General features: G+C 40.5%; 1 protein-coding gene across 4 annotated transcripts in view; it reads left to right on the top strand.

Annotated features, from left to right (window-relative positions):
- NOS1 (nitric oxide synthase 1) overlaps positions 1 to 22,083 on the top strand; it is a 344,514-nt gene that overhangs the window by 311,018 nt on the left and 11,413 nt on the right. For all 4 annotated transcript variants that reach the window (XM_075835268.1, XM_075835278.1, XM_075835262.1 and 1 more), the window contains exons 11-23: positions 449 to 550; positions 899 to 1,093; positions 1,483 to 1,568; positions 1,666 to 1,810; positions 2,130 to 2,234; positions 2,543 to 2,601; positions 3,765 to 3,881; positions 16,285 to 16,459; positions 16,772 to 16,910; positions 18,114 to 18,192; positions 18,905 to 19,098; positions 19,426 to 19,595; positions 20,895 to 21,105. In XM_075835268.1, coding sequence (XP_075691383.1) covers positions 449 to 550; positions 899 to 1,093; positions 1,483 to 1,568; positions 1,666 to 1,810; positions 2,130 to 2,234; positions 2,543 to 2,601; positions 3,765 to 3,881; positions 16,285 to 16,459; positions 16,772 to 16,910; positions 18,114 to 18,192; positions 18,905 to 19,098; positions 19,426 to 19,595; positions 20,895 to 21,105 — 1,777 coding nt within the window. The remainder of the gene's footprint in view (positions 1 to 448; positions 551 to 898; positions 1,094 to 1,482; positions 1,569 to 1,665; positions 1,811 to 2,129; positions 2,235 to 2,542; positions 2,602 to 3,764; positions 3,882 to 16,284; positions 16,460 to 16,771; positions 16,911 to 18,113; positions 18,193 to 18,904; positions 19,099 to 19,425; positions 19,596 to 20,894; positions 21,106 to 22,083) is intronic.

Raw genomic sequence — 22,083 nt, 5'->3', positions numbered from 1 at the left:
GAATTTTGCATCTATTTAGATAAAAACAATACTATAATATTTTCAGCAGAGACGTAAATCAGCAAAACGTATGCCAAAAGAATACTCTTTTGGCATATGTCTGGCCCAAGAAATCTGTGAAAACCTAACAGTATACAGCTATATACCTTCCAGTCATAAACGCCAAATGTAATTGGCAAACAGAGAGAAAAGAGCTTTATTCTGTATGTACATATGGAATATTTTCACTATTTTTGAAACTAGGAGGCCCGATGTAGTAATGTAATTCCCACAATTAATATCAACCTTTCAGAGACAGCTTCATTTTACTTGGAGTAAAGATTATTCAGCGTGAAGAGATGGTAATAGTCAATGTTATTGTTCATGCGCCAAAATAATCCAGGCTCATTGTGCTGAATATGGTTATATCATTCAGACAGATCCTATTTAGTAAAGCTGTTTCTTGCAGGAAGTTGCCAAAAGAATGAACTTGGACACAAGAAAAATGTCTTCGCTATGGAAAGACCAAGCTTTGGTGGAAATTAATATTGCAGTTCTGTACAGTTTTCAGGTATGTCGAATATATTTGTATTACAATCATGATAAAAGAAGGATAATCTGAAGGTTATGCCCATTTTTCCATTATGCATGATGATAACTGTGGTGGATATATCAGTTATTTGGGTGTATATATAACAATTTATGAACACAGCCCAATAGTTTCTATTGTCTTTACGGTTGTCAAAAAGGTCTGGGGGTTTTTTCCCCAAGGAACTGCACCACTCTTGTCCATGGGCTTTGTAAAAAAGGAGGCAGTCTATTTAATCTCATCTGATGCAACCCTTTTAAACATAAATCTGAGAGTATATGAAAGCAGGGATTTTCTTCAATAATGATTATCTGTTTTCTTTTTTCTCAGAGCGATAAAGTAACAATTGTAGATCATCACTCGGCTACAGAGTCATTTATTAAACACATGGAGAACGAATACCGATGTCGTGGAGGTTGTCCCGCTGATTGGGTCTGGATAGTACCCCCAATGTCTGGAAGCATTACTCCAGTATTTCACCAAGAAATGCTCAATTACCGTCTAACGCCGTCCTTCGAATATCAGGTAGTATGATTCACACGTCTTGCATAGTAAATAGAGAAATACTAGCAGGATCCTAGTACTATGCGCTGTTACACTGCACTAAAACATCTAAAAGATAAGGATTATGACCTAAGAAAAAAATTATATACTGAACACAGTGTGAATTACGCCTTAGACTAGCATGCAGCCTTGCAGTAGCTATTTGCTTATGGAGCAGTGCTAAAAGCAGCAAATACTGAAGAGAATTATATATATATATATATATATATATATATATATATATATATATATATATATATAAAAAGCATCACTCGTGAGGTAGTAAACTTAATATTCTAGATTCCCATATAGTATAGTAAATTGAAGTATACCAAAACTGACAACATACATGTATATTTTGGTTTGTGCAGCCTGACCCCTGGAACACTCATGTTTGGAAAGGAGTGAATGGGACTCCGACTAAGAAACGAGCCATTGGATTTAAGAAGTTGGCTAAGTGAGTAGAGTTATCCTAGTGTCTGAGAATATACAGTACATCATATGCCTGTATGTAAATGTTCATATTCATGACATCTGCTATATTCCTCTTACAGGGCAGTTAAATTTTCAGCTAAACTAATGGGACAAGCAATGGCAAAAAGAGTAAAAGCTACAATTCTTTATGCGACTGAAACTGGAAAATCTGAAGTCTATGCAAAAACATTATGCGAAATATTTAAGCATGCCTTTGATGCAAAGGTAATACATTATTATATTGTTCTCAGGCTATTCTATTTCTAATTATGTATACAAATTGTTATATTAAACAACATTTACACATGCAGTGATAATCCTGGACCAAATATGTAATGATTCAGTATGTCAATAGAAATGTCTGTGAAATGATAAGAAATTCTGTTGTATGCCTAAGCTTGGATAGTCAAATAGAAACGGTCGTACACTACATATCTCTGCACCATTTACATGAAGAAATTGGCTATTTTCTTGTCTACCATTGTTTTATCTATTGATGCCTTCATTACGGTTTTGTTAGTAAAGTAAAACCTTCTCTCCCCAGACCACGCCATTGGAAGAGTATGACATTGTGCATTTAGAGCATGAAACCCTTGTCTTAGTGGTGACCAGCACCTTTGGAAATGGAGACCCACCAGAAAACGGAGAGGTAGGAAATGCACATGTATGAACTGATTTAAAAGCTTATAAAATACAAAGAAATAGTATAACGGAATTCAAGAATTATTAAATACATGTACATATTGTCAGCAACACACAGGGTCAGGCTGGAATTACTATGTTATATAATTTTGTAACCTTTGTATAAATTCACAGATGTACTAGATGTACCAGTATCATCTTTTGTAAAGAATGAATATATGGGGCAAAACATATATGGGCCTAAGGACAACTGCTGAGGTTTTGCATTACTACAAACATAATTCATCTAAAATAATTTTGCTTTCTCTCTTGTAGAAATTCGGCTGTGCCATGATGGAGATGAGGCATCCTAATTCTAACATAGAGGAGAGAACGTGAGTTAACCTTAATCCGAATAGATATGCCACAAATGTCAGATAGATGCGGGTCCCACCTCTTGGAACCACACCTATCTCTAGAACAGGGCCCCCTAAAACCGTTCTACCTTTCTCGGTTCACGCTGCCTCCCACACTTTCTGATTACATGGTCGAAAATTACGAAAACAGAGTAGCTCGCTGAACTACGCTATTTTCGTAACTCCCATAGAAATGAATGGCAGTTACGGAAGCAGCGTAGCTCGCATGCTACGCTGCTTCCGTAACTGTCATTCACTTCTATGGAAACAGCATAACTCAGCGAAAAACGCTGTTTTCCTGATTACATGGTCGGAAATTACGAAGTGGCCCGGGTGTAAGCGGAAACAGAGAAAGATAGAACAGGGTTTAGGGGGCCCATTCTAGAGATAGGTGCGGGTCCCAGAGGTGGGACCGCATCTATCTGACATTTATGGCATATCCTGTGGCTATGCCATAAATGTTCATGATGGGCAAACCCCTTTAATCCTTGAAAACTTCTTTACAAAGTAATTGGTTTCCCTGAAAAATAGCAAATACTGTACCATGGTCACTGATAATATTTAACATTTAATAAAGGAAATGGTAGAAATGATATGATAAAAACACTACCTGCTTGCAACAGCTATATACTTCACAAACAAAATCAGTTTAGCACTTCCGAAGAAAAACAAAAATTTGTATCGAAATACCATAAAACTAACCATTACACTATGTGTACCTATCAAGAACTTTAATCTCATAATATGTTCTTGAAACATTAATATACAGAATGTGAAATTTATACATAATGACAGTCACTGTAGTTCCCCTTTGGCTGCTATAGGAAGGCTTTCAATGTTTGACGTGGCAGTGCAGAGACAGTTTCTTGATGTATCCCAAATTATGTTAAGTAGGTTTCATGCCTAATTAATGCTAATTAACCTATATATAACTGGGCTCTAACCAAAATTTGTGCCAATAATAATGATGTAGACAATTCTCATTTTAACCAAAAGCTATAGATCAATATAGACAAACTTAAGGACATATGTTTTTTTTTTTTAGTTCTTTCTCTGCAGGTAGTGTTAGTTTAGTACATAGGTGACTGTATTATCAACTCTACATAGACTTGATATTAACAAAAATATGTCTTTGTCTTTAGGAGCTACAAGGTGCGTTTTAACAGTGTGTCCTCTTATGCTGATGCTCGAAAGTCATCCGGAGATGAGACAGTGCCTGGAGATAATTTAGGAAGTGCAGGTCCCTTAGCCAATGTTAGGTACGGTTTGGATATTCTGCTACATGATAAGTCATTTCTGTTCTCTCCTGTTTTGGTATGTTTTACTAAACATTACATCCATAGGGGTAAATTTTTTTAATGTATTTCAGGAAATTTTCTGGTATAAATACTTAAGATATATGGCCAGAATGCTAGATTTTTTTAAGCATAACTGGTAGCCAAATAATCATGCAACCTAGAGACTTCTGCCGCATTCCCCAGACTTTTGTCTGATCACATCGAAATTGATAGGTTCTAATATAGTTGCATAGTTGATAGGGTTGAAAAAAGACACAGGTCCATCAAGTCCAACCTACAAGACTACCCTGTCAATTCAGAGGAAGGCAAAAACCCCCATGAGGTTGATGCCAATTGCCCCATTAGGGGAAAAATTTCTCCCTGACTCCAAACACGGCAATCAGAATAACCTATAATATTATATTTTTCAAAAAAGGCATAAAGACCCTTCTTGAGCTGAAAATCTAATATCTATTGCCAGTATTTAAGCTTTCTTGCAGTAAAACAATATATTCTGGAAAGACAAAGTTCACAAAGCTTCTCCTAACCCCTTAACGCTATGTGACATAATAGTCTGTCACACGAGTTGTCCTGTTAACGCAAACTGACGGACTATTATGTCACAGCATTAACCGGGTACTGTGTTGGCAGACGCCTCTGCAGACACCGTTTTAAAGCAGTGATAGCTTAACGCTATCACTGCTTCAAGGCCAGGACCGGAGCTAGCCTCCGATCCGGCCGATTAACCACTTAGATGCAGCACTCAAAACCGAGCGCTGTATTTACGGTGTTTACAAGCAGATCGGAACCCTGCAATGAAATTGCGGGGTTCCGGTGACTGCTCCAGCAGACCGGAAGCCTAACAATGGCCTCCTGTCTGCCTAGAACGGAAGCCTGCTAGGTCCCACCCAGAGGCGGGGCTTAAAGGCGTCCAGCTGCAGTAACAAGATAGCGCAGGCTCAGAAGCTGAGCCTGCGACATCAGCCGCTGGTGTCAGCTGTATGTTACAGCTGACACCGTGCTGTAACGGCAGGGAATGGAGCTAGCTAGCGATTGCAGCATCTTAGTGGTTTGTAGCGATCGGCATCGACACGATGTTATCGTGACGATGCTGATCGTTGCTATGGCAACCCGAGGCCTAATAATGGCGTCCTGGTCTGCCACGTACGATAGCCTTTTAGGCCCCACCCACAGACGAGGCCTAATAGACTTGCTGTCAGTGAATGACTGACAGCTCTAATGCATTGCACTACGTGGGTAGTGCAATTCATTAGAGTAAAGATCAGAGGTGCAGGACCTCAAGTCCCCTAGTGGGACAAAAAAAAAGTTTAAAAAAGTTAAGAAAAAAGTTGAATAAAAGTGTAAAAATAAGTTTCAAGTTAATAAAAACAAACACTGCCGTTTTCCCTATAATAAGCCTTTTATTATTGGAAAAAGGTGAAAATGTTAAAAAAAAGTACACATATTTGGTATCGCCGCGTCCGTAACGACCCAAACTATAAAACTATAATATTATTTTTCCCGCACGGTGAACAACAAAAAAAAGTTAACAATGCCAGAATTATTATTTTTTTATCACCATCCCTCACAAAACATGGAATCATATGATCATAAAGTGGCATGTACCCCAAAATAGTACCAATAAAAACTACAACCCATCCCGCAAAAAACAAGCCCTTACACAGCTTTTTTGACTGAAAAATCAAAAAGTTCAGGCTTTCATAATATAGCGACACAGAATGTGCAGTGTGTCCAAAAGCGATAAGACCAAGCACCATTTATCAGTGCGACACTGGCCACATATCTCTGAAATATTATTTATTTACCGCATTATTATACCCTCTTTTATGCCCTGATGTACTCTGCCCAACTTACATATTCCCCCGCATTATAAACTGAAATACCAGCAAAACCCCCAAAAAAACTACAACCAAGCAAATCTGCGCTCCAAAAGCCAAATGGCGCTCCCTCCATTCTGAACCCTGCAGCATGCCCAAACAACAATTTACGTCATCATATATGGTATCGCCATACCCGGGGGAACCAGCTTAGCAGTTTACGAGATGTGTGTCTTCGGTGACACAAACAGGGCACAACATATTACGCACTAAAATGGCATATCAGCGGAAAATTGCAATTTTCACTTTGCACCATCCGCTGCGCATTAATTACTAATGGAAAAACACCTGTGGGGGCAAAATGCTCACTACACCCCTTAAAATGCCTTAAGGGGTGTCGTTTTCCAAAATAGGGGTCACTACTTGGGGGTTTGTTTTGCTATTTGACCTCAGAGCCCTGCAATTGTGGACCAATGCTGTGAAAATCACCAAAATGAACCTCAAATGTGCATGTTGCTCTTCACTTCTGAGCTCTGTCATATGTCCAGGCAAATGATAAATGCCTTGAGGCATGTAATTTCCAAAATAGGGTCACTTCTTGGGGGCTTCCACTGTACTCTGGTACCTCAGGGTTTTACAAATTCGTCATGGCACCCAAAAACAAATCCATCAAAATCTGCTTGCCAAATAGCGCTCCTGCCATTCTGAGCCCTGCCGTGTGTCCAAACAGCAGTTTATGACCACATGTGGGGTATTTTCGTACTCTGGGGAAATTGCTTTACAAATGTTGGGGTGCTTTTTCCTCTTTATCCCTTGTAAAAATGAAAAAATTCTATTTTTTAGTGGAAAAAAATGTTGATATTGATTTTTACGGCCTAATTCCAATAAATTTAGCAAAAGACCAGTGGGGTCTAAATGCTTACTATACCCCTAGATAGATTCCTTAAGGGGTGTAGTTTCCCAAATGGGGTCACTTTTGAGGGTTACTACTGTTTTGGTCCCGCAGGCACAAATGTGACATGGCACCCAAAAACCATTCCAGCTAAATTTGAGCTCCAAATGGTTCTCCTTCCCTTTTGACCCCTACCGTGTGAAAACAGCAGTTTATAACCACATATGGGGTGTGGCCGTAATCGGGAGAAATTGCTTTTCAAATGTTGGGATGCTTTTTCTCCTTTATGCCTTGTAAAAATTAAAAATGTCAACATTTTATTAGAAAAATGTAGATTTTCATTTTCACGGCCTAATTCCACTAAAGTCAGCAAAAAAACTGTGGGGTCAAAATGCTCACTATACCCCTCGATAAATTCCTTGAAGGGTGTAGTTTCACAAATGGGGTCACTTTTGGGGGGTGTCCACTGATTTGGTCCCTCAGGTGCTTTGCTAATGTGACACGACACCCAAAAATCATTGCCGCAAAACTTGAGCTAAAAAAGCCAAATGGTGACTTCCTGTTCCGGCGCTGACATTTAAGGAGGGAGAAAAGAGCTCTCCGGACCTGCCGTAGCAAAAAAGCGACATTCATGCCTAACATACTACAACAAACAGACAACGAAAGAGGTACCTAACTGACAAGGCAGCAGAGAAGACAGCGGTGAGCTGATAGATATAATCCCGCTGACTTACACGGTGATTTTGGAGTCGGACATTGTAACGCGACACACGTCTGAGAAAGGGGAGTGGTGACGACCTTTATAAAAACCAGGAGAGAAAGCCAGAAACCCAGGGGTGGTAGCACGAGATTTGAGGGCCATCTCGGACCAGAAACCGGACCGGAGACTATTTTTGGCGCCAAACCCAGTGGTAGCTGGTGGAAGGACCGAAAACGCCATTGCTCCCCACAGGCCCCGCCCCGAGCTAGACGGCGTGGAGACAAGAAAAGCTAGGATAATAGCTGAAGAACACATACCCCACGACAGAGAGCAAAACATGCCGCTGATTACAAGAAAGGAGAAGCAGGAGAAACAGCCGGTTAACAGGTCAGCATCAGATCATGATGAAGCAGAGTCTGAAGGGGAAGGAGAGGAATCGACATCAGGAGCGGCAATGATCAATTATAAGAAATTAGCCAGTGAGGTAGCAAAGCGAATAACACCAGACATACAGGACACTTTAGCAGCTACAATATCTGCCTCGTTACAATCGATACAAAACGACATTACCCAACATGGAGCTCGACTAGATGAAGCGGAACAACGAATATCCATGCTGGAAGATGATGCTGCTGACACGCATGGAAAGTTACAGGAGCTTCTGACAGAAAAACAGCGGATGCTATCTAAAATTGACGATCTTGAAAATAGGTCACGTCGGAACAACATCAGAATTGTTGGTATCCCGGAATTGGTGCCTGTTTTACAGCTGAGACGCATCTGCGAATATGAGATACCGAAACTACTGAACATGGAAGGGCCATGTAAAGTGGAAAGGGCGCACAGGGTGGGCCCAGACAGGCAAAACTCACAACAAACACAGAACTCACAAAAAAGAGCAAGGCAAGTGATTGTGCGGTATCTGGACTATTCGGATAAAGAAGCGCTATTGCGTTCGTACAAAGCACGTAGGGGACCGACAAAATTAAATGGCGCCACTGTGATGTTGTTCGGAGATTACTCGGCAGAAGTTTCAAAGAAACGTAAGCTGTTTAGCAAGATCTGTACGGCATTCCATAACCAAGGAATAAAGTTCCAGCTTCAATATCCGGCAATACTGAAAGTCACCACACCAAGTGGCACACTGCAGACCTACACGGAACATCAAGAAGCGGAAGCGGTATTCAGAGATCTACTAAAGGAATCTACTCCTCTAACACGTACAGAAGAAGCCTCAGCGGGAAACTCACAACAGCATGGAGCCCATACAAGTGGATCGTCTCCCAAAGAAAAGAGACTGCATCAAACCCCGAGACATGGGTAGAGACCCAGAGGTGGCAAGATTATGTTGGGCCAAGAGGGTAGAACGTGCAGTGAGTATGTCACGGGACTGTTACTAATTGTTCCTGTTGAGTGGACAGATAGATCCTGACAAGATGGGGAAGACATTAGTTATAAGTGGGTGTCACTATACTTGCAAATGCCAGTTCAAGTAAGAGGTGAATGCATCTCAAAAGGTATCTTGTTATTGTTATGGTTTAAGCTTGTTATACGATAAACACATCTGACGGCAGGTTCGAGACGGACACATGTCAGAAAAAAGAGAAGTCACAAAAGTAAAGGTGGGAGAAAGGGGGGGGCCCCGGGGGGAGCCGGGGGAAGGGAGTTTACCATAGTTGGGGTTGTTGGGTTAAAGGCAGACATATACACATATCATATGAAGGCTTAAATGAACGTTCACATCTCTCTACCAGGGAACTAGACGGTGAAATATACCACAGTACAGACTCTATAAATAGGATGAAATCGACTATTGTAACACAATACATTCTATTGTTTTATGAGAGTAGTGACATGGAACGTTAAGGGACTCCAGTCCCCACATAAACGATCCTTGGTCTTGAGACATCTCAGCAAACTAAAAGCGGATCTGGCTCTTCTCCAGGAGACACACCTGGAAGAGAAAGACTTTTTTCGTATGCGGAAATTTTGGGTGAGAGAAGTTCATGGATCCCCAGCAAAAGGCAGGAAAAATGGGGTAATAATGCTAGTTCACAAAAACTTCACAGCCACATTACGCTCGAAATCCTTAGATACTGAAGGAAGATTGCTACATGTATTGTTGGATACTCAAATGGGCAAATTGAGTATATATAATGTGTATGCACCAAACTCCAGCAATCGCATATACTTTCAAAATCTAAAGGCCACAATCCTAGCAGACACCTGTGTTCAGAAGATAGTAGGAGGTGACTTCAACTCAGTCATGCATGTAGCGGAAGATAGAAAACTAAAGGTCCCCACTACGAACTTAGCCACTGATGATATTTTGCCAGATCTCTCACATGACACACAGTTGAGTGATGGATGGCGATACTCACATCCAGATGATAGGGATTTTACTTATTTCTCACCGACCCATCAATCGTGGTCTAGGTTAGATTACATTTTTTTGAGTTCGAGTTTACTACAGAGAATAGACCAAATTGACATCACCAATATGGTAATATCGGATCATGCACCGGTGAGGTTAGTGCTGATGGACACTCAAACTAAAGGGGGGGATTTTCAGTGGAGGTTTCCATCAACACTAGCAGGGGAAGAAGACTTCCAAACAATGCTAAAAGGATGGTGGCTAGAATATGACACTGATAACGCAGCACATAGAACTGACCAAGTGTTGTACTGGGAAGTGGCCAAAGCGGTGCTAAGGGGGAGACTGATATCTTATATGACATACAAGAAAAAGCAAACATTTCAAAAATATAGAGAATGTAGCGACATTCTACGGGGGGCCTATTCTAATTTCCTGGCAGATGCGACTCCGGAAAATCAGAAGAAGTGGGTAGAAGCCAAACAACATTTCGAATCATGGTTAGAAAAAAACGAAAGATTGGGTAGATCTATCTATGAGGCTAAACTGTTCCGATTCGGCAATAAAGCAGGGAAAATGCTCGCGGGATTGTCCAGAGGATTCCGACCACACACGCACATTACACGTTTGACAGATTGCAGAGGTGTCACTCACGCTGATCCCAGAAAGATAAACAAAATTTTTCATTCCTTTTATCAAAGGTTATACGAAACTACTAACACGACAAAGGATATAGCAGGGGCACAGTTTTTAACACAAATAAACTTACCTGCATTATCAGCGGAACAGCTGGAAAACCTAAATGCTCCAATAGAGATGGAAGAGTTGCAATCGGCTATTGCGGCTTTATCAAATGGGAAGGCGCCGGGACCTGACGGTTACCCGGCAGAATTTTATAAAATATTGCAGGAACAGATAGCCCCGACACTGTTGGATTACTTCAATTCGTTGCTGAATGGTGCAAATATTCCACACGCAGCCAACACGGCATATATAAAGGTGATCCCGAAAGCAGGGAAAGATGTATTGCAGCCAAGCGCATATAGACCCATTTCACTCATAAACCAAGACATCAAGCTAATATCTAAGATTATGGCAGCCAGACTTGCATTGCTGATGCCGTGTCTGATAGGACCATCACAGGTTGGCTTTATCAAGGGCAGAGCGGCTGTTACTAATATAAGGAAGGTCCTGGGAGTGATGGATGAGATTAAGGCCCGGCCATCGTTATTTCAAAAGGCAGCACTCATACAACTAGATGCTGAAAAGGCGTTCGATAATGTGGAATGGCGTTGGTTGAACATGGTCATGGATAAATTTTGCATCGAGGGGGGATTTAGAACATACCTTAACACTCTGTATAATAATCCCACTGCAGCGGTATGCACACCGGGAGTCAGGTCACCAGTGTTCAAACTGCATAAAGGAACGAGGCAGGGCTGCCCCTTGTCACCGTTATTGTTCGACTTAGCACTGGAACCTTTAATTCATGCTTTGGAGCATGGAAAAAAGTTTGAGGGCATACAAGTGGGAATAGTTGAAGTGAAAACTGCAGTGTTCGCAGACGACATCTTGCTGTTTCTCAAGAACCCAGCCCAGCACTTACAAAACATTTTTGAATTATTTCGGGAGTACGGGACGTTTGCGGGACTAAAAATTAATCCAAACAAAAGTGAGTTGCTGGGATTAACACCCCATAACCATTCAAGAGATTTGGAAATTCAAAAGTCAGGAATTAAAATTGCAAAAACCCACATTACATATTTGGGGATTCAGATAGGGAGTACTGCGGGATCTTTATATCGCCTAAACTACGGACCACTATTTCATAAAATAAAATCAGAACTAGACAGATGGGCCTCCCTGCCGCTCTCAATGTTAGGCAGATGTCATCTGGTGAAGATGATCTCGTTCGCAAGGTTACTTTACCAGCTACAGACCTTGCCACTTTTATTGAAATATACGGAGGTCAAAGCTTTTAACAAAGCCATATCTAAATTTATTTGGTCAGGGAAACGCTCATGGGTTTCACTGGTTAAATTGCAAGGATATCATTGGCAGGGGGGGATGAATGTTCCACATTTGAGGGGCTACAACATTGCTAGTTTGTTTAGACATGTCCTGGACTGGATACACCACACAAATCACTATTCTAACTACACAATAGAAGCGGAGCTAGCGGGAACATGTGACCTCGTGGCTCTTTTACATACCAAATTGGGCGCTCTTCCGCAACATGTAAAGGGTTCTGTAGTGCTGAGAGACACTATTATGTGCTGGAAGGAAGTGAGGAAAAAGCAGGGTCTATCCTTCCGACTGTCAAAATACTTACCTTTATGGTCACATGTAGAGTTCCCGGCGGGGCAGTCCAGTAGCCTGTTTAATAAGTGGAAACAGCAGGGCATTGCAACAGTGGGTCATATCTTACATGCCTCAGAACCCAGACTAAAAACGTTACTTGAACTTGTAGAGGAATTCGGTATATTACCAACACACTATCTCCAATATCTGCAGGTCAAATCGTTTTGTATTACCAGAGTGGGGAATCTGGAAGGAGAAGTGATCGATAACCGATTTGATGAGATGGTGGGGGAAAGACAGACTAGGAACACATTATCAGATCTGTATAAAACAATTAAAGATTTATATGTGAGACTTAACTCGAAAGACCTGTTTGCATACTGGAGACGCATTCTTAAGATACCAAACATTAACACACACATGTTGGAAGGATGGAATGTGGTGAGAAAGCATGTCATCAATGAAATATGGAGGGAGACCCAGTTCAAACTGATGCATGCGGCTATATACGCTTTTAACATACCAGCAAACGCTAACAATCCGAACAGAATGCATGCATGCCCCAAATGTAACCAGCAACACACTGATTTATATCACGGCATCTGGTTATGCCCTAATACACAAGACTTCTGGAATGTAATACTTGATTATATCCGAAAACTCTGGGAATGTACCCTAACGAAGACACCCATGCTGCTTCTTTTTCATTCGGTGGCTTCACTGGAGACAGGGGAAGAGGGGACTCTTTCATATGTGCCGCCATTGGCACATGTGATATTGGTGGTGGCCAAAAAGTGTCTCTTAAGGATGTGGCTGGAATCCAGCGTACCCACAATGGATCAGCTGATTCAACAATTGAAAGTTTGCCTCCAATCAGATAGAAATGAAGCAATTACATCTAAAGAGAAAAAGACGGCAGGGTTCTTTAAAAAATGGAGACCTTTTCTTTTGCAGCTATCTGATTCAGAAATTGGGGAGGTAGTAACGGGATTTCAGTACACAAAATGTTATCTCACAGAAGAGATTAAAGGGCAATTAGGAAGGCTGAAGACTGTAGAGCTGAGAGTCTAAATGGAAATGAGAGGATAGTTCACTGGCAAGAGAGAAGAGGGGAAAGATATATCAGAATAGAGCGATTTTCACATTGTCTGCCAGCAGTTTATTACCACATATGGGTTATTACCATAATCGGGAGAAATTGCTTTTCAAATGTTGGGGTGCTTTTTCTCCTTTATGCCTTGTAAAAATTAAAAATGTCAACATTTTATTAGAAAAAACGTTTGATTTTAATTTTCACGGTCTAATTCCACTAAAGTCAGCAAAAAACCTGTGGGGTCAAAATGCTCACTATACCCCTCAATAAATTCCTTGAGGGGTGTAGTTTCCCAAATGGGGTCACTTTTGGGGGGTTTCCATTGATTTGGTCCCTCAGGGGCCTTGCTAATGCGACATGGCACCCGAAAATCATTGCCGCAAAACTTGAGGTCAAAAAGCTAAATGGTGCTCCTTCCGTTCTGAGCCCTGCCGTGTGTCCAAACAGCAGTTTATCACCACATATGGGGTATTGCCGTAATATGGAGAAATTGCTTTTCACATGTTGGGGTGCTTTTTCTCCTTTTTACCTTGTAAAAATAGAAAATGTCTTCGTTTTATTGGAAAAAATTTAGATTTTCATTTTCACGGCTTCATTCCACTAAATTCAGCAAAAAAAACGTGGAGTCAAAATGCCCACTATACCCCATGATAAATTCCTTGAGGGTGTAGTTTGCCAAATGGTGTCTTTTTGGGGGTGTTTGCACTGTTTTGGCATCACAAGACCTCTTCAAACCTGACATGGTGCCTAAAATATAGTCTAATAAAAAGGAGGCCCCAAAATCCACTAGGTGCTCCTTTGCTTCGGAGGTCTGTGTTTCAGTGAATTAGCACGCTCGGGCCACATGTGGGATATTTCTAAAAACTACAGAATCCGGGCAATAAATATTGAGTTGCATTTTTCTGGTAATACCTTCTCTGTTACAGAAAAAAAAAAAGATTAAAAATGAATTTCTGCAAAAAAAATTAAATTTGTCAATTTCATCCCTACTTTGCTGTAATTCTTGAGAAACGCCTAAAGGGTTAATAAACTTTTAAACTTTCTAAATGCTGTTTTGAATACTTTAACATGGGGTGATTTATGTGGGTTTGCATTGTATGGGCCCCTCAAAACCCCTTCACAACTGAACTCGTCTTTGTAAAAATAGCCTTTTGAAATTTTCAAGAAAATGTGAGAAATTTCTGCTAAAGTTCTAAGCCTTGTAACGTCCTAGAAAAATAAAAGGATGTACAAAAGACGAAGCCAATATAAAGTAGACATGTGGGAAATGTTAATTAGCATTTATTTTGTGTGGTATTACTATCTATCTTACAAGCAGATGCATTTAAATTTAGAAAAATCTAAATTTTTGCAGTTTTTCGCTAAATTTTGGTGTTTTTCACAATAAAATACTGAATGTATGGACAAAATATTACCCCTAACTTAAAGTATAATGAGAAAACGATCTCAGAATCGCTTGTATAGGTAAAAGCATTCCGAAGTTATTACCACATAAAGTGACACATGTCAGATTCGAAAAATCGGGCTGCGTCCTGAATGTGCAAACTAGTCCATGTCCTTAAAGAGGCTCTGTCACCAGATTTTGCAGCCCCTATCTGCTATTGCATGTGATCGGCGCTGCAATGTAGATTACAGTAACGTTTTTATTTTTAAAAAAGGAGCATTTTTGGCCAAGTTATGACCATTTTCGTATTTATGCAAATGAGGCTTGCAAAAGTACAACTGGGCGTGTTGAAAAGTAAAAGTACAACTGGGCGTGTATTATGTGCGTACATCGGGGCGTGTTTACTGCTTTTACTAGCTGGGCGTTGTGCATAGAAGTATCATCCACTTCTCTTCACAACGCCCAGCTTCTGGCAGTGCAGACACAGCCGTGTTCTCCAGAGATCACGCTGTGTCGTCACTCACAGGTCCTGCATCGTGTCAGACGAGCGAGGACACATCGACACCAGAGGCTACAGATGATTCTGCAGCAGCATCGACGTTTGCAGGTAAGTCGATGTAGCTACTTACCTGCAAATGCTGATGCTGCTGCAGAATCAACTGTAGCCTCTGGTGCCGACACGATGCAGGACCTGTGAGTGACGTCACAGATCTGCACTGCCAGAAGCTGGGCGTTCTGAAGAGAAGTGGATGATACTTCTCATCAGAAAGCCCAGCTAGTAAAAGTAGTAAACACGCCCCGATGTACGCACATAATACACGCCCAGTTGTACTTTTACTTTTCAACACGCCCAGTTGTACTTTTGCAAGCCTCATTTGCATAAATACGAAAATGGTCATAACTTGGCCAAAAATGCTCGTTTTTTAAAAATAAAAACGTTACTGTAATCTACATTGCAGCGCCGATCTGCTGCAATAGCAGATAGGGGTTGCAAAATCTGGTGACAGAGCCTCTTTAAGGGGTTAATGTAGTTTATAATTTGTGTTAGTAATAAGACAATAACCCAATTTTTATTTTCCTTGTGTCATTTTACAAAAATAAATAAAGAAATAAATATACCGTGGTATCTACACGTGTTTAAAATATCCACGATTGTGAAAAATTCGAACAAATTTAGATTGACACAAAAATTCACCATCATCTATCATAGAAATTAGCATAGCAAGAGGGGACAAGAGAAACATTGGAGTTTGCTAATATAGTGAATATATTGATCTAGGGAAATCTTTAAGAGCAATTTTAAAATGTTTTGTTTTGTTTTTAAAGTATTTTAAAAGGTTTTTATAATCCTTACTTACCTTTCTTCAGAGGCTGCATGGTCGCCCCAGTGTAGTCTATATATAACATTTCGGCCTCTCAGAAAAAACGGAGTAAAGTCGACAGAAGATGAAGTGGCCTGGCACTTTTCTAGCTCCGATGCTACTTCACTCTCACGATCGCCATGCCACTTCCTTCTGGCTGTCAGTTGTGAAGGGGGGGAGGGGGTCACAGTGGTCAGAACCCACCACAGCACATTAGTGTGACATAGCCTAGCGATATGCCTCCAATTTCTACCCTTAGACAACCCCTTTAATAGCATGAAGTATAGGTACAGTATATGGCTATAGAAAACAAGTAAACACTTGTATATGGCCCACGCGGCATAATAGGGTTCATCTTTATATTATTTTCAACCTCATTTGAATGTATTTGAGTACCTTTTTGCAGAGTTTGCGTTCATACTTAAATTTTTTATTACTCTAGATTCTCAGTCTTCGGACTTGGTTCAAGAGCTTACCCACATTTTTGTGCCTTTGCCCGAGCTGTGGATACTCTATTAGAAGAGATGGGGGGAGAACGAATCTTAAAAATGGGAGAGGGAGATGAACTATGTGGACAAGAGGAATCTTTCCGAACGTGGGCTAAAAAAGTATTTAAGGTAAAATATTTTAGTTTTATGTATTTTCTTGTTATGGTTGTTGCGTTCTTGGATCTAACATGATTGCCTGTAAATAATACCTAGTAAAAACACCTCCTTTCTGTTCACTGTGGAAAATATTGGGGTAATATATATGACATATATAAGGTATCTTTAAGAAAATAGCGTTTGTTTGTTGCCCTCATTTTATATTTATGATAATCCTTTGGACTGGATATCAGTATTTGGTGTTTCCAGAGCTGGGTTATTTGTTTAATGGGTACTATGTGACTTAGAATAACATAGGCTACTTCTGGTTTATGTTGTACACAGGCGGCATGTGACGTCTTTTGTGTGGGAGATGATGTGAATATTGAAAAAGCAAACAATTCACTCATTAGCAATGACCGAAGCTGGAAGAGGAGCAAGTATCGGATCAGCTTTGTGGCTGAGGCTCCAGAGCTTACACAAGGTATAAGATCTCATTTTAATATTTCATGACATTTGTACTGTCCCATTTACTGTATTAGGTTCTGTTCACATTAGCATCTTCTTTCCATTCTGCCAGGTTTCTGACAGGCCGAATAGTGTAGCCGGATGCTTTACCCGTTATAGAAAACGGAAACCTGATGAACCTATTACAAGTCAATGGAATCCATAAGGATCCATTATAAAAGGGATCTAATCAAATCTGTCATATGTGTCATGAATGCGTTTATATCTTATCATGCCAGTGTAAACAGACCCTTAAGCATGTTTTACAATTATTCATGCTATCAGTAAGTGTTTACTAAGTATTTACTATGTTTACTAATAGGAATCTGTCAGCAATTTTGAGGTCTGAAAACTGAGTGATATAGGAGAGGGGGAGGGCATTGTTAACATACCTTTTGTCTTGGTCATGCAAGTTGCATGACCGAGAAAATTATGTTTAATTACCCTGACGCAGGGATTGCAAGTGCCAGTAAGGCGGGCACTTGATGTGTAAGTTCTTCTGCACTGCACGCTGCAAGCCCCGCCCCTATGCTCTGTGTGACAACTCTAGCGGTCTCCTAATGGGTTGCTAAATCCGTCACTCAGAGCAGAGAGTGGCAGTTGCAACTGCCACACCGGGGGAATCTAACGTCGGTTTCTCGGTCATGCAATGTAAAAAGGTATGTTAACAATGCCATATCACCATGTCAGCAGTTTTGAGGCCTCAAAACTGCTGACAGATACCCTTTAAGTAATAAGGTGTTAAAGGCGTTGCCTCATGAAGACTTTTTCACGGACATCTTATCACTGGAACCCGCTCTATGACACAGAACTGAAAGCTGCTCTGTAGGAGTGACTCCCACTCTGGTGGACCGAAGCCATCCATGTATCACAATCTGAATGACCGCCATGCAATACTACGTTTCCCCTGGAGCTACTGCTGCAAGGGTAATGTCTGTCTGGCTGAGGCTTCCTCCATTATAATGAGCATTGATCACCGCTATGGCTGCAATCAGAAAGGGGTTGTCGAGGATGAGACAATGCCTACAATGGTCCAACCTATCGAGAAAGTGGACAGAGTCATAAAATATGTATAATAAAGTGTGTGCTGATTAATGTTGCGGTTAACATTTCCTTCTAATTAATATTATTTATATACTATCCATATCATATTTATAATCATATACTTCTATCTTACCAGCCCTCTACAGTATTCACAGAAAGAAGGTGTATGGTGCCAGGCTGCTAGGTCAACAGAATCTGCAAAGTACAAAATCCAGGTACAATAAGTACGGTAATTTCTCATTAACACAACCATATTTCATGTTTACTGTACATGCAATTCTACCTGAATTCAATAAAAAGAATTGTAGAATTGATCTAAAAAGAGTGTTACTAAAGGCTTGCTTACACATACAGATCACAATTCCGAAAATAATTGTAACAATAATTGCCCAGTGTAAAACCAACCGTGATAAAATTATTGTTCATGGTTGATGAAAATTGATAATTCATACATAAAAATTAGCATTATCACTTACTGTATGGGATTAACCTGTTAATGGCCATCCTCCGACTATAGTCCTTATAGTACTGTATTTTAATTTGTCGTGTTTTAAAGATGACCTAATAAACTAGAAGTTTTACTATAACGAGTGCTGGATACATCCTTTCTCGAACAATACTGCCATAGAGAGAAAGGCCCTGTATTGGTTCTATGTTGAGCAGGAGTTCCTCTTTAGCACTTTCCCCCCGTTACACACACATCCTTTGTGTGAGAGAAGGGCAGTGTGATGCCTATGCCAGTTCCTCTTATGTTTACTGACGTTGTGTTTGCTGTGGAGAAGGGAGTTCTGAAAAGGTTCACATCACCTATGGGAAAGGGTAATGGGACCAACCTCCCTCAAAAGAGCAACCATAGCGTTTCTTTTCTACAGGTACCTTCTAATTTTTTCACAGTCTAATAAAATATAAACAACATTTTCCTTGTAGTCGATCTACGATATGCCTCCGACTACACACAAATGGACACCAAGAGCTGAGTTACAAACCAGGAGACCATTTGGGAATATTTCCTGGTAACCATGATGATCTGGTCAATGCCCTGATTGAGAGGTTGGAAGATGCCCCTCCAGTAAATCAGCTGGTCAAGGTAGAGATCTTGGAGGAAAGAAATACAGCCCTAGGTAAGCCAATTATCATTTCCACATTAACATACTTATATTTCCCATGGCTTTTTACGTCTTGGACCTTTATATCTTCAGCTATATCTTTGGTGGAGGTTGTGCTCACACTAGTGTGTACACACAGAATTTCAATAGGCCAGGAACTACAATTGATGATAACTGAAAAAAAATAATTTTTGTATTACTTCTCATAGTTCTTCTTAAAAAATACATTGTCTGCTATGTGTCACACTTCTTTATAATATTCACAATGCATTATTTTTAAAAAATATAAAAACGACAAAAAGTACACGAGTTTCATGATATAATCTGTTATAATCTCTACAGGTGTAATCAGTAATTGGACAGAAGAGGAGAGGATTCCTCCATGCACCATATTTCAAGCCCTCAAATATTTCCTGGATATCACCACTCCACCCACCCCACTTCTTATGCAGCAAATTGCATGTCTTGCTACCGAGGAGAAAGAGAAAAAAAGCCTGGAGATTTTGAGCAAGGTGAAATTATAAGTTTATAATACAATCTAATATACATACTAACAAAGGAGACATATGGTATAATATCAAAAACTAGCGTTAAACTACTATATATTATGTATTATGTATTATGCTACTAATATGTACATATATAGTAGCTATTGTTATGGCATTAAGGCCTTATTCACATGAATGTGTCCGTTTTGCGCTGTCCGTTTTTGCCGTTCAGTGTGGCATCTGTATATGGTGCGTGGCTGCGTGATTTTCGTGCAGCCGGCATCATTATGACACTGTTTTTATGTTTACAAACATAAGGGTATGTTCACACGTAGTCAACAAAAACGTCTGAAAATCCAGAGCTGTTTTCAAGGGAAAACAGACCCTGCTTTTCAGACGTTTTTTTACCAACTCGCATTTTTCGCGGCGTTTTCACGCCGTTTTTGCGGCGTTTTTTACGTCCGTTTTTGGAGCTGTTTTCATTGGAGTCTATGAGAAAACAGCTCCAAAAACGTCCAAAGAAGTGTCCTGCACTTCTTTTGACGAGGCTGTATTTTTACGCGTCGTCGTTTGACAGCTGTCAAACGACGACGTGTAAATAACAGGTCGTCTGCACAGTACGTCGGCAAACCCATTCAAATGAATGGGCAGATGTTTGCCGACGTATTATAGCCCTATTTTCAGACGTAAAACGAGGCAAAATACGCCTCGTATACGTCTGAAATTTGGCCGTGTGAACATACCCTAAAAGCAGGAGGTGCTTTTCTGTGTTCATAATTTTTTTTTTTACTACTGTAGCGCGAATCACGCGCGGCACCCGTAAGTGCTTCCGTGTGCCGAGCGCGATTTGCACACACCCATTGACTTCAATGGGTGCCTGCTGCGCAAAACACGAGCAAGTATAGGACATATCGTGAGTTTTACGTAGCGGACATATGCTGCGTGAAAATCACGACCTGTCAGAATGGCCCCATTGACTTACATAAGTCCGTGCGACGCGCGTGATTTCCACGCGCGTAGCATGGACGTAATACACGTTCGTCTGAATAAGGCCTAAGGAATATATTAGGAAAACCCACATTGTTAAAGAACATACGGGAAAAAAAGAAATGAGCAGTTGTTGTATCAGCCCCCCTGGCAAATTAGTCAATTGAGGAATGGGCACTAAGCACTAAGACAACCAATGGCCCTTTTTATGGAATTCGGGGAAACCATAGAAATAACTCTAGTTATGATAATAAACTCAGAACTCACAAATAAAACGGTTTTCATTTTGTTCTTTTTTTTTCTGTGGTAACAAATTACGTTTTCTTGACCTTGAAGGGCTTACAAGAGTATGAACAGTGGAAGTGGTACAAGAACCCCACCATTGTAGAGGTGCTAGAGGAGTTCCCCTCAGTTCAGATGCCATCATCTCTCCTGCTTACACAGCTACCACTGCTGCAACCTCGTTACTACTCCATCAGCTCATCTCCTGACATGTACCCTGATGAGGTTCACCTCACTGTTGCGGTTGTGTCTTATCGTACAAGAGGTAATCTTTCCTTACATTTTTTTTACGTAATGAAAAAATTACTTAAAAATAGTTTGATGCTGAAACTACAAAAGCATACATTTCTATGGACAAGTAGATGTCACAATGAAAATAGTGATCCCGACAACTATATGATTGCAAATTATTACAAATATGGAACATAGGTGATTGACTAAGAAGCATAAAGTGATGTTGGTCACATTTAAAATTCAGCTTTCCATGGCGTGAAAGTAAATGGAGCAAGAAAAGGGTAAGGCCTCATGCACACCGCCATATTCTGAATAAGTGTTGTATGGATCCATAATACGGTGCACATAGATTGCATTGGGCCCATACTGTACCTCCACCAGTCACACAGAAGTTTTTTCTTAAGGATTCATACGGAAAATACTGCCTAGAAGAGTGTATACATACAGTATGTTAGCATGAATAAATAGAGTGTATTTCAGCATGATTTGTGGGTACATTAGGTCCCCCTTCTTGGATAGGAGAGTAGTGTTAGTGAACATACATTTAATATGAACACCTTGTGAAATTCCTCTTTCACTCAAACCTCTCAAATTTGGAATTTAAACAGAATTCTCTTTTCGTTTTGTTGTTACCCTTGCCAGAACTGAATATTTTCAGCTGTAATAAGACTGCAGGAAACTGAGCCCCTCACCACTTACGAAATATCCTTGGCCCCCTTTCTTATAAATAAATGACGTGCATTTTATTCATTACCTTTTGCAGTACCTGGATAGTTTACCAATGGGGTCGTACGCCCATACCCTGTCACCCAGCGGCATGAAACGCCCCATGGTCCAACCAACACTACCATAATACTGCGAATTGTGACTTCAAACAATAGGAAACAAAACAAACAGCCATCTCCAAACATACAAAAACAGGGTGGGATACAGATTGAGGGAGGATGAGGCCAACCCTTTATGAGAGGAGGCCTATATACAACTAGGGATGAGTACCTGATACTCGACC

This window comes from Rhinoderma darwinii, chromosome 1, assembly GCF_050947455.1.
Source record: "Rhinoderma darwinii isolate aRhiDar2 chromosome 1, aRhiDar2.hap1, whole genome shotgun sequence".
Taxonomy (NCBI): Eukaryota; Metazoa; Chordata; class Amphibia; order Anura; family Rhinodermatidae; genus Rhinoderma; species Rhinoderma darwinii.
This window is presented reverse-complemented; position numbering and strand designations above follow the sequence as displayed.